Source organism: Nomascus leucogenys, chromosome 24 (assembly GCF_006542625.1).
Source record: "Nomascus leucogenys isolate Asia chromosome 24, Asia_NLE_v1, whole genome shotgun sequence".
Taxonomy (NCBI): domain Eukaryota; kingdom Metazoa; phylum Chordata; class Mammalia; order Primates; family Hylobatidae; genus Nomascus; species Nomascus leucogenys.
The window spans coordinates 15547548-15560027 of NC_044404.1; the positions used below are offsets into that span (position 1 = coordinate 15547548).

General features: G+C 48.5%; 1 protein-coding gene across 1 annotated transcript in view; it reads left to right on the forward strand.

Annotated features, from left to right (window-relative positions):
* Window positions 1-12480, forward strand: part of FHAD1 (forkhead associated phosphopeptide binding domain 1) — a 144970-nt gene that overhangs the window by 47105 nt on the left and 85385 nt on the right. Inside the window, exons 5-6 of the mRNA XM_030805368.1 lie at window positions 1931-2167; window positions 9351-9474. Of these exons, the coding sequence (XP_030661228.1) occupies window positions 1931-2167; window positions 9351-9474 (361 nt within the window). The remainder of the gene's footprint in view (window positions 1-1930; window positions 2168-9350; window positions 9475-12480) is intronic.

Consider the following 12480-nt stretch of genomic DNA (forward strand, 5'->3'; position numbering starts at 1 on the left):
TTATCTTACTGGAAAATGTAAAGGCCAACCAACTTCAGGCATGACTGGATCCAGGAGCTTGAATGATCAGCTTCCCCTCCCCCGCTATCAGTTTCTCCACTGTTTCCTTCATAGTTTTGTTTTCTGCAGCAGGCTGGCTTCTTATGTTGGAAAACATGACTGCAGACAAACTGAAGTCTGTAAGCTTAAAGTTTATGATCCAAAAGGAAGCAAGAGCTTCTTCCTCTTTTAAGTAATACCTGAAATCTCTGAGAAAATGCCAATTGACCAGGCTGGGTCACATGCACAATGGCAGGTGGAACAGGAAGGATCAGGGCACATAACTGACCCTCCTACCAAGACCATGTGGAAGGGTCGGGGGTGCTCCCTCAAGGGAGTCACAGGGTCCTCACCAGAAAGGCAGGAATCATAGCTGCAGGCTTCTCTATACTTCAGTGCCCAGCATGAGCGTGGCATACAGTAGATGCTCAATACATGTTTGTTCTGTGGATATTGAACAAACACCTGGCTAGAAATGGAGCCCTCGGGTAACTCATATTGGATAAGGCAAGGGGCTGCCCCAGAGCACGGACTCTGAGGCTGTCCTTTGAAATGTTGCCACAAGCACTCACAGGGACCCAACGACAGACCCTGGGGCAGCAGTTGGGCTCCATCATGACCAAAACCCTGTGGTTCCCCAGGTTAGCAAAAGCTAGAAGGTCGAGCTCCCCAGGCAATGAGCTGGTCTAGAAACTGCCCACCCACTTCCTTCCAACCAGTGGAAAATTGCATGGAGGGCAGTTTCCTCTCAAAATAACTGATCAGGAACTCTGAGCTGCCTATGAATCACGTTCAGGGAATTTTTGTTCTCAGTCTTCCTGATATTTTATTGATGAGTTCTGGTGAGAAGTTTGGGGGATTTTTTTCCCCCTTTTTTGGGAAACCTAACAAATTCTTCGGCTACAGTGCTTTTTCTTTTGGCGAGATGGGGGACTGGGTTAATGATACCTGTGGGTACAGCCTACCAAGCCCAAAGTTTTTTCCAGCCTGAAATTTACAAGAGCCTACATACATAAATCACCATTCCCCTCTCATTTATTTTTCATGACTCAGTTACCTGGAATAAATTTTTATGTGAATAATCAAAAGAGCCAGGGAATAACAGAAGAGAGGAAAGGGGAAAAGCTATTTCAGAATGTATTAAATTTGTAAAGTTAAATAGCCCCATTATAGTCAGAATGTGGTTGAATAGAGTCATTTCCTTAATTACCTTTCCTTGGTCCCTAGATGTTAGACTGAGGCCTGGTAAGTTGGTTCCTAAAAATATTATAAATAAACTTTTTGGCAACAAAAATTCCCAAGTGGGATGGTGGTTCTTCATATGAAAGTATAATTTTAGGGGAAAGGAAAGTTTCTGTCCCTCTAAGGTATACACATGCATTATAGGAGTCTATACGCAAGTAATCATTTTAACCAAACTTTCGTCTCTATGAGTTTCCAAGTGACAGAGAGAGCCTCAAAGTCTGCCTTTTCTCTGCCTGCCTGCCCTTACTTTCCCAAAAGAATTACACTATAATTTTCCTACCTTTTTTTGAGACAGTTTCGCTCTTGTTGCCCAGGCTAGAGTGCAATGGCATGGTCTTGGCTCACTGCAACCTCTGCCTTCCAGGTTCAAGCGCTTCTCCTGTCTCAGCCTCCCAAGTAGCTGGGATTACAGGCGCTCGCCACCACACCCAGCTAATTTTTGTATTTTTAGTAGAGGTGGGATTTCGCCATGTTGGCCAGGCTGGTCTTGAACTCCCAGACCTCAGGCGATCCACCCACCTTGGCCTCCCAAAGTGCTAGGATTACAGGCGTGAGCCACTGCACCCAGCCCCTACCTTTTTTTTAATGGGCTCAGCCTCACACCTAGGCCCACACCCAGTAAGCTTCCCATCTGATCTCTACCCAGGATGAAATAATTCTGCTGCTGGGAAAAGAGGTCAGCCGTCTCTCAGATTGTGAAATTGAATCCAAATACAAAGACGTCATAATAGCAAACCTGCAGGATGAAGTGGCTGAGCTGAGTCAGAAGGTGTCGGAGACCACCACCTCCAGGCAGAATGAGAGGGAGATCTCGCAGAAGTGTCAGGTTCTGGATGAAGACATCGATGCCAAACAGAAAGAGATCCAGAGCTTGAAAAGCCAGGTAGGCAGAGCCTGAGAGGTACAGCATAGCTCTCAGGCCAAGGCCCGGGAGGCCCCAGGGCCACCAACCAAGGTGAGCCACCCAGAGTTAGGGAACGTGTGGTCAGTGGAGCATGCTGGTCAAGAACACAAATCCACAAGACTGGGAGATTCGGCAGTTTCCTAGCATGGTAAGAATAAGATCAGCCTTTGTTCAGCACTGGCCATGTGCAAGAACTAGTGCAAAGCACTTTATATTAGCTTATTTAAACCTCACAATCCTCTGACACATCCATTCTACAGATGAAGGGTCTACGGCAGGCCCAGGCCAGGCGTGGTGGCTCACACCTATCATCTGGCACTTTGGGAGGCCGAGGCAGGCGGATCACTTGAGGTCAGGAGTTTGAGACCAGCCTGGCCAATATGGTGAAACCCCGTCTCTATTAAAAATACAAAAATTAGCCAGGCGTGGTGGTGCATGCCTGTAATCCCAACTACTCAGGAGGCTGAGGCTGAACCTGGGAGGCAGAGGTTAGAGTGAACTGAGATTGTGCCACTGCACTTCAGCCTGGGTGACAGAGGGAGACCCTGTCTCAAAAAGAAAGAAAGAAAAAAGTCTAAGACGGGCCCAGAGACACCCAAGAACTGCTTACAGCTTGCACAGCATGTGAGAGGTGGCGGTGCAATTTGAACTCAGGTCCCCCTTCTCGCAGACCCCATGTTCTCACCTCCATTTCCTATTTCCCCGCAATGCTGTCACTTTAGTAACCACGTCTCACCCAAATCCAGCCCCAGCCATTGAGAGCTATGGGAAGTTAGCTAAGTGGGGAGAAGGAACCGCCCAGTGTTCCAAACACAGAGGCCTTTACCAAACCCTGAAGGCAGTTAGTTACTGGTTCACTTATAGGGAATTTCATCAAACAAAAATTCTTCACCTGGAATTTCTGAATTTATCGGTCATGTATGTTTCTCTTGAAACTTGATTCAAATTCCTTTTTTTTTTTTTTTTACTTTAAAATTGGTCAGTGACGGCCAGGCACGGTGGCTCACGCCTGTAATCCCAGCACTTCAGGAGGCTGAGGCGGGCAGATCACGAGGTCAGGAGATCAAGACCATCCTGGCTAACACAGTGTAACCCCGACTCTACTAAAAATACAAAAAATTAGCCGGGTGTGGTGGTGGGCGCCTGTAGTCCCAGCTGCTCTGGAGGCAGTAGAATGGTGTGAACCTGGGAGGCAGAGCTTGCAGTGAGCCAAGATCACGCCACTGCACTCCAGCCTGGGCGACAGAGCGAGACTCCGTCTCAAAAAACCAAAATTGGTCAGTGATATTGTATATCAGTCAACAAATTTGTTAAAAGAGTAATGGGCCACTGGTGAATTTCACCCTCAATGCATCATACTGGTTAAACTGTGGACATGCCTGGGGCCTCTGTTCACCGATTCACTGCTTTTGGCCTCTCCCTTCTGTACCCAATTCAGGGTGCACAGTTTCAGCCCTGGAAAAAGCCTAGGTTAGACATGGTGAACCTAGAAGAGTCTTTCCAGGACTATAAACCCCACAAGGGCAAGGGCTGGGCCTAGTTACCTTCCAGAATAGGACAGTGTCTGTTCATTCATTCATTCATCCACTCATTTGTTCATTCAAATGTTTGTTGAGTGACTAGCCAGTGCCAGGCCCTCTTTTGGGCTCTGGGAATTCGGCAGAGAACAAGGTTGACCTGATCCTTGTCTTCTTACAGTTGTGTTCCAATGAGGGGGACAGAGTAGACAAGAAAACAGACAAATATATGCCCTAATATTGAGGCAGTGACCCTCCTTCAGACCTGTTTTTGAAAGTGCAATGAAAGGAGCTGGTCCTATAGGAAATACTGCTGCAGACAGCTGCCTGGACATGTCTCTCACTCATTGAGGAGCCTCTTTCTCTTCTCATCTGAACCCAGTTTTGCAACCAGATCTCCATCTTTTTCAGTAACTCTCCCATTTCAGAGCTTTCCTGCACTAAGTGAAGTGTCTTGTCCAGGTACAAGGTTAAGGATGAGTAACTGTCACATCTCTTTGAGTCTGTGTCCACATTTTGGGTATTGTTTAAAGTGCTCACATTATCTGGAAACTTGTCTTTCACCAAGAAATTATCTAGAAATAATTACTCTGTAGCCGGGCGTGGTGGCTCACGCCTGTAATCCCAGCACTTTGGGAGGCCAAGGTGGGCCGATCACCTGAGGTCAGGAGTTCGAGACCAGCTTGGCCAACATGGCGAAACCCATCTCTACTAAAAATACAAAAATTAGCCAGGCGTGATGGGGCGGCCCTGTAATCCCAGCTACTTGGGAGGCTGAGGCAGGAGAATCACTTGAACTTGGGAGGTAGAGGTTGTAGTGAGCTGAGATCATGCCACCGCACTTTAGCCTGGGCAACAGAGCGAGACTCTCTTTCAAAAAAAAAAAAAAAGAAAGAAAGAATTACTCTGACTTATTAATACTCCTCCCCCCACTTTGATCTTGGCTCATAATTGAAAGATGATATTTTATAACAAAGCATCTCTGAGCTAAAGGATGCAGTTGGTCTGAATCCAAATCAAGTTTCATCTGCTCACATTTTAGTCTCTTAAATATTCTGTTACCAATAGAACATTCAAGCAGACGTACAAGCCACATGGCAGGTTGATTTATTGTTCTGATTACTTTATTCTCCCGGGTCTCCTGAAAGTGTGTGCATAACGATTTGCTCTCAAAGCCCTTCGATCTGATACAATACCCCAAGACAATGCGTACCGCCATGTGGCCTGCACTGCCTGTGCTAATTAGAAGCTGAATTAGTATCTTGAAGCAATCAGTCTTCCTAGCACTATTAACTTTCTTATGACCCAGTGCCCATTTTATTACACAGTATAATAGGCACTAAACACCTGAGGATTTATGCCAATTATAGACAATATGGATATTTATTTTGGTCATGAAGTTGATGAAGATGTTTGAAGACTACTTGGAGTTTTCCCACAGTCTGATATCCTAAAGCTCTGGTACTTAGACTGAAACATTTCGTATCTGTCAGACAGCACTGGAGTCTGGGGGATGTATTTTCCCATCCCTTCTGGAAGTTTCTCTCTGTGTTGTGCCTCTGGTATACAAACAAAAGTATGAAGCTGAGAAGAGCTGTAACTTAAAAAAAAAAAAATTCCAAGTGGCTTTTTATGGGAGAGTTGCATGTCCCCACAGAAAACAGGAAGAGGTGAAATAATTTTTTTCACTCCAAGTTTCCAAAGCGGAGACCTGCACAAGTGTGGCCTTGGAGAGGATTGGGACATTGCAGCCCGTGTCCCTCCATCTTCTAGTGAGCACCCCTTCTCCAGTGTCTCAGATGCCCCAAGGAAAATGTGACTGGTGCACGAAATGGGCCGTAGAAATTGTGAAACCTTGATCCTTCTGTTAATTCTACCACCGCGTCATAGCTACAAGGTTTTCAGGGACAGACACTAAAAACAGACTATGAGCGCCACCTGGTGGTCAGGTGCAGGGCACACCGTGTCTGCATTGTCGGGGTCCCCCCACTCCCACCCTGTCATATCTTATGATATGCCTACAACACGATGTCATGATTCACAGGGATTCTTGCACTCCTCTTAATAACGATCACACTGGTGTTTAAGTGAGCCTAGGCAAGGCTTACAAATGCACACAAAAATATTATCAATCTACCTTCCTGGAGACAGGCAAGAGAAGCAGAAGCTAAAATGCACCGTAGAATAATCAGAGCTAGTATCTATGTGGGGAGCCAGGCATGGTCTGAGTACTCTTACATGTACTAACTTATTAAAATGCTTTCAACAACCCTGAAATTACGACTGTCACTGCACTTACAGAATTAAAAAATGGGACAGAATTGATGTCCTCCCTACCTTCACACAGAGATGGATTTTGCAGACGGCATTCTGGCTCCTGAGTCCCTACCATGCTCCACGGCCTCAGGCTCTTAATGCTGGTTCCTAGAGCCACGTGGAAAGAACTGGAAGCAGGCAACTAAAGCCTGGATTTGGATCGTAACTCTACCACCGACTGATCCGTGCAATCCCAAGCAAGCAACCTCACCCCTCTGAGTCTTGATTTCCTCACTTGCAAAATGGGAGCTGATATGGTTTGGCTGTGTCCCCACCAAATCTCAACTTGAATTCTACCACAGAAATCCCACATGTTGTGGGAGGGACCCAGGGGGAGGTAATTGAATCATGGAGGCCAGTATTTCCTGTGCTGTTCTCATTATAGTGAATAAGTCTCATGAGATCTGATGGTTTTATCAGGGGTTTCCGCTTTTGCTTCTTCCTCATTTTCTCTTGCTGCCGCCATGTAAGAAGTGCTTTTCGCCTCCCGCCATGATTCTGAGGCCTCCCCGGCCATGTGGAACTGTAAGTCCAATTAAATCTCTTTTTCTTCCCCGTATCGGGTATGGCTTTATCAGCAGTGTGAAAACAGACTAATACAGTAAATTGGTACCAATAGAGTGGGGCATTGCTGAAAAGATACCTGAAAATATGGAAGCAACTTTGGAACTGAGTAACAGGCAGAGATTGGAACAGTTTGGAGGGCTCAGAAGAAGACAGGAAAATGTGGGAAAGTTTGGAACTTTCTGGAGACTTGCTGAATGGCTTTGACAAAAAGCCTGATAGCGATATGGACAATAAGGGCCAGGCTGAGGTGGTCTCAGATGGAGATGAGGAACTTGTTGGGAACTGGAGCAAAGGTGACTCTTGTTATGTTTTAGCAAAGAGAATGGCGGCATTTCGCCCCTGCCCTAAAGATTTGTGGAACTTTGAACTTGAGAGAGATACTTTAGTGTATCCAGCAGAAGAAATTTCTAAGCAGCAAAGCATTCAAAAGGTGACTTGGGTGCTGTGAAAAGCATTCCATTTTAAAAGGGAAACAGCATAAAAGTTCAGAAAATTTGCAGCCTGATGATGGAGGAGAAAAGAAAAAACCATTTTCTCGGGGAGAAATTCAAGCCAGCTGCAGAAATTTGCATAAGTACCAAGGATACTAATGTTAATATCCAAGGCCATGGGGAAAATGTCTCCAGGACATGTCAGAGACCTTCACAGCAGCCCCTCCCATCACAGGCCCAGAGGCCCAGGAGGAAAAAGTGGTTTCATGGGTCAGGCCCAGGGTCCCCATGCTGTGTGCAGCCTAGGGACTTGGTGCCCTGTATCCTACCCCCTCCAGCCATGGCTAAAAGGGGCTAACATAGAGCTCGGGCTGTGGCTTCAGAGGGTGGAAGCCCCAAGCCTTCGCAGCTTCCACATGGTGTTGAGCCTGCAGGTGCACAGAAGTCAAGAATTGAGGTTTGGGAACCTCTGCTTAGATTTCAGAAGATGTATGGAAACACCTGGATGCCCATGCAGAAGTTTGCTGTGGGGTCAGGGCCCTCACGGAGAACCTTTGCTAGGGCAGTACAGAAGGGAAATGTGGGGTCAGAGCCCCCACACAGAGTCCCTACTGGGGCACTGCCTAGTGGAGCTGTGAGAAGAGGGCCCCCGTCCTCCAGACCCCAGAATGGTAGAGCCACCAATGGCTTGAGTCGTGCTCCTGGAAAAGCCGCAGACACAACGCCAGCCCGTGAAAGCAGCTGGGAGAGAGGCTGTACCCTGCAAAGCCACAGGGGCAAAGCTGCCCAAGACCATGGGAACCCACCTCTTGCATTAGCGTAATCTGGATGTGAGACCTGGAGTCAAAAGATCATTTTGGAGCTTTAAAGTTTGACTGCCCTGCTGGATTTCAGACTTGTATGGGCCCTGTAACCCCTTTGTTTTGGCCAATTTCTCCCATTTGGAATGGCTGTATTTACCCAATATCTGTACCCCCATTGTACCTAGGAAGTAACTAGCTTGCTTTTGATTTTGCAGGCTCATAGGCGGGAAGGACTTGCCTGGTCGCAGATGAGACTTTGACTTTTGGGTTAATGCTGAAATGAGTTAAGACTTTGGGGGACTATTGGGAAGGCATGGTTGGTTTTGAAATGTGGGGACATGAGATTTGGAGGAGCCAGGGGCAGAATGATATGGTTTGGCTGTGTCCCCACCAAATCTCAACTTGAATTGTATCTCCCAGAGTTCCCACATATTGTAGGAGGGACACAGGGAGAGGTAATTGAATCATGGGGGCTGGTCTTTCCCATGCTGTTCTCATTATAGTGAGTAAGTTTCACAAGATCTGATGGGTTTATCAGGGGTTTCTGCTTTTGCTTTTTCCTCATTTTCTCTTGCTGCCGCCATGATTCTGAGGCCTCCCCAGTCAGTGGAACTGTAATTCCAATTAAACCTCTTTTTTTCTTTTTTTTTTCTTTTTTTTTTTTTTGAGATGGAATCTCGCTCTGTCACCCAGGCTGGAGTGCAGTGGCGTGATCTCAGCTCACTGCAAGCTCTGCCTCCCAGGTTCACGCCATTCTCCTGTCTCAGCCTCCCAAGTAGCTGGGACTACAGATGCCTGCCACCACGCCCGGCTAGTTTTTTGTATTTTTAGTAGAGATGGGGTTTCACCATGTTAGCCAGGATGGTCTCGATCTCCTGACCTCGCAATCCGCCCGCCTCAGCCTCCCAAAGTGCTGGGATTACAGGCATGAGCCACTGCACCCGGCCTAAACCTCTTTTTCTTCCCAGTCTCGGGTATGTCTCTATCAGCAGCGTGAAAACAGACTAATGCGGGAGCATTCCCAGGAGCCTCCTGTGGAGAGGCCATGAGGCTCTGTTGAAGGAGTAGTGTCTGTGAGTGGGCTTTGTAAGCTCTAGAGTGCTCTATGAGATATAACCTATTGTTATCATTTGAGGGAATTAATTTTATAACCTGCTTCCCTCTCTTGAACTTTGCTCTGTATCTGGTCAGTACTGGGCAACCTGGAACCAACTAGTGGTCTTTTTATGGCTGAGAGTCCAAAGGTCATCAGAAGGCACATTAAGGAACCAGGTATCCCCAGTGGCAGCCAGGCCTGGGCCCCTATGGGCACAAAGATAAGGTTCATGTTCGGTGACATAGGAAGTGGTGGTCCTTGAAGGAACAGGCTCTCCCCTGTCCCTTCCACTGGTTAAAACTAAAAAGCTTGGTTTCCCCAACACCCCAGCCAAAAATCAATCTGAATCTTTCTGTCAAGCTTGTGAGAAGTACCTGTGTGTCTCCCAGATGTGGGCCAGCCCCCCTCTGACTGTGCCACCTCCTCCCACAGATCAGTGCCCTGCAAAAAGGCTACAGCCAGGTGCTATGCCAGACCCTGTCGGAGCGGAACTCAGAAATCACATCCCTGAAGAACGAGGGCGAGAACTTAAAGAGGGACAACGCTATCGCGTCAGGTGAGCCCTTGTTGGAGTCGGGCCTAGGAGCTGCCGCTCCCGTACCCAATGTTCTTGGCCACAGCAGACATTACCAATCAACCACATACTTTTTGTTACTGAACTTGGCTGCGGCCTCAGAGTTCTTCCCAGCAGCCCTTTAGGCAGCTCCTGTCCATGAATCTGAGTTTGCCCTCAGAGGTTTATGTGCCATCCAGTTCCTAGCATAGGGCCTGGTTTGCAGTGAGCCCTTGATAAATATTTGAGCAAATGTTATCTCTTAGCTAAAAGGCCTGCTGAGCATGGACCTCACCAGGTAGCACACAGGACAAGCTGCGGTTCAGGCAGTCCCATGAGCCAGTTTGTTGTGAATGCAAACTAGAATGTGGCTAAAATGGGGTTGCCCATTTAAGGCACCCAGTCTCTTACCCATCTCACACTGATGCTCTTGGGCTGGAGCGAAAGCATTTTGCTAATTGAGAGGTAGCTGGATACTCAAGAACTTGGGTGGGGAATGGGGCAGCCAACTCATGGCCCACCCTTGCCGGGCACAGCTGTTTCTTAGCCTGGATTCATTCATTCATTCAACACATTTATGGAGCACCTGCTAGATGCCAGGCACTGTTCTAGGCACTGGGGAGAGACAGCCCTGAGCAAACAGTCAAGATCCCTCTGCTCACGGGGCTCACACCTGGGAGAGGATGACAGACAATAAGAAGTAAACAGATAAATGAACAAGCCCGTACCAGAGAGAGATCAGTGCTCCGGGGGAAATAAAGCTGGGCACCGTGGTGGGGAAGTGCTTCAGCGGGTGAAGTGAAGGGGAATAGCTTAGGGCAAGCTTGTCCAGCCCATGACCTGCGGGCCACATATGGCTCAGGACAGCTTTGAATGAGGCCTGACACAAATTCCTCAACTTTCCTAAAACATTATGAGATTTTTTTTTTTTTTAGCTCATCAGCTATTATTTGCATGAGTGTATTTTATGTGTGGCCCAAAACCATTCTTCTTCTTCCATTGTGGCTCAGGGAAGCCAAAAGATTGGACACCCCTGGCTTAGTGCCTGGGCAGGGATATCTCTGAGGAGGTGGGAGGGGCTGTTGGGAGGCCCCTGGGAACAGTATGCCGGGCAGAGAGCGTGGGTGCAAAGGCCCTGAGGCTGGACTGAGCCACAGTGTTGGAGCAGCGGCCAGCGAGTGTGGCTGGGGTCAGGGAACAAGGGGCTGTAGGACCCGGTGGGGTCAGGGGGGAGGCAGGGCCACATTACAGGGGAGGGATTCGGGTTTTCTTCTAAGTGTGATGGGACACGTTAGGGTTTTTAAGGCAGAGAATGACATGTCTAGAGACCTGCAGATGATGGGGCCATGGACAGAGAAAGGGGGAAGAGAGAAAAGCAGGTGGTGGGGAGGGAATGAGTCCGGGTTGGGCATATTGCTCCTAAAGTCCCCCCTGCACAGCAGGAAACATGCCCGTGGCTGTGAAAGCGGAGCCTAGCATTGAGCCAGACACAATGGCTGTCTCTGCAGGACCCAGGCCACCTGGCCATGGCTTTCCCTCTGCCTCACTCTGCAGTCCCCCTCCCCACTCCAGGCCTCTACCTCTGCTCTTCCCTAACATGGAATGTTCTTGGATACTTGTGAGCCCTACGGGCAGGGCTGCTCTGGGCACCAGGCATCCCAGGGGGATCTCACTGGGCCCTGCCCTCCTCCCCAGCGTCTGCCCATCACACCCCATCCACGCTGCAAGCCTGTCTCAGACACCACTTCTCTAATCAAGGAGTCAGATAGACCTGGGCTCAGGTATGGCCTGGGATGGGCTACACTCTCACAGCCCCAAGTGTGGTCCCTGGACCAGCAGCATCAGCATCACCTGGATCCTTGTGAGAAACTGGGAATTTCAGGCCCCACTCCTGACCTTCCGATCAGAATCTTCATTTTCACAAGCCTCCCGGCTGCTGCATGTGCACACTCAAGCTCTAGAAGCACTGGGCCGGGTTATGCTGCAGTGACAAACAGTCCCCCAAGTCTCAGTGGCTCACAATAGACAGATTCATCTCCTGCTTCCACCCTGGGCCCATCATGGGTCAGTAGGGGCTTTGGTCATTATGGCCACTCAGTGACCCAGGCTCACAGAAGCCATCACAACACATCACAAACCCCATCTTCCACGGCAAGAGAGGCAGATGGAGGAACAGGGTGCGGATTTCCTCACCTGCCTGAAACAACTCAAACAAACAAATGAAAAACAAACAGAAAAAAATGTCTGAAATAATGGTTTCCATCTATTGGCCCCAAGAAGCATGTGACAGTGATCTGGGAGGGAGTGGAAACAAACAAGATGAAATCTACCATTGCCCCTGGCTGGCTTGTGCTGGATAGACTTTCCAGACCACAGCAGAGAGGGGAAGCCAGACAGAGCCCAGTGGTCAGCCCGACTTGAGGAGATGGAGGTGGAGAAGCCAGCACAGCTTGAGTTTGCTGGGTGGCATGCCAGGCGGGAGGGGGCTGCACAGAGAGCACCCCGGAGATCTCAGAGGGTCCCCCTCAAGTCTTCAGCAGAGTCAGGTGTGATGAGCACGTGCATGTGGGCAGGGAAGGAACCACCCGGGAGGCGCAGAGGGAACCATCTCAAAGCCCACGAGGGCCTGAGAGTAGCTCACTTTCCCACCATCCAGAATGGGGCAACCTTGCACTACACAGGGCATCTGGTAGAGATTCGAGCCAAATTCATTCCAGAGAAAAGGTCACTCTGGTCCCGCCTCACAAAGCACGCAGGCAAGCCCCAGAGAGAGCAGTCTGTTTCCAAGGAACTTAACTGTGCCCCCAGACAAAGCTCATTTTTACAGTGAAATTCTGAATCATGTTGTTCTTTATTACACAATCAAGGATGTGTCATTGATTCTTGACTGATACCCACCAATAAAACTAGGATGAATGTTTTTCTAAGAAAAGGACCGTATGAGATAATCCAATACCACCGCATTATGCACCCTTCTCACTTTTTCTCAATGTGATAATACAATAATAT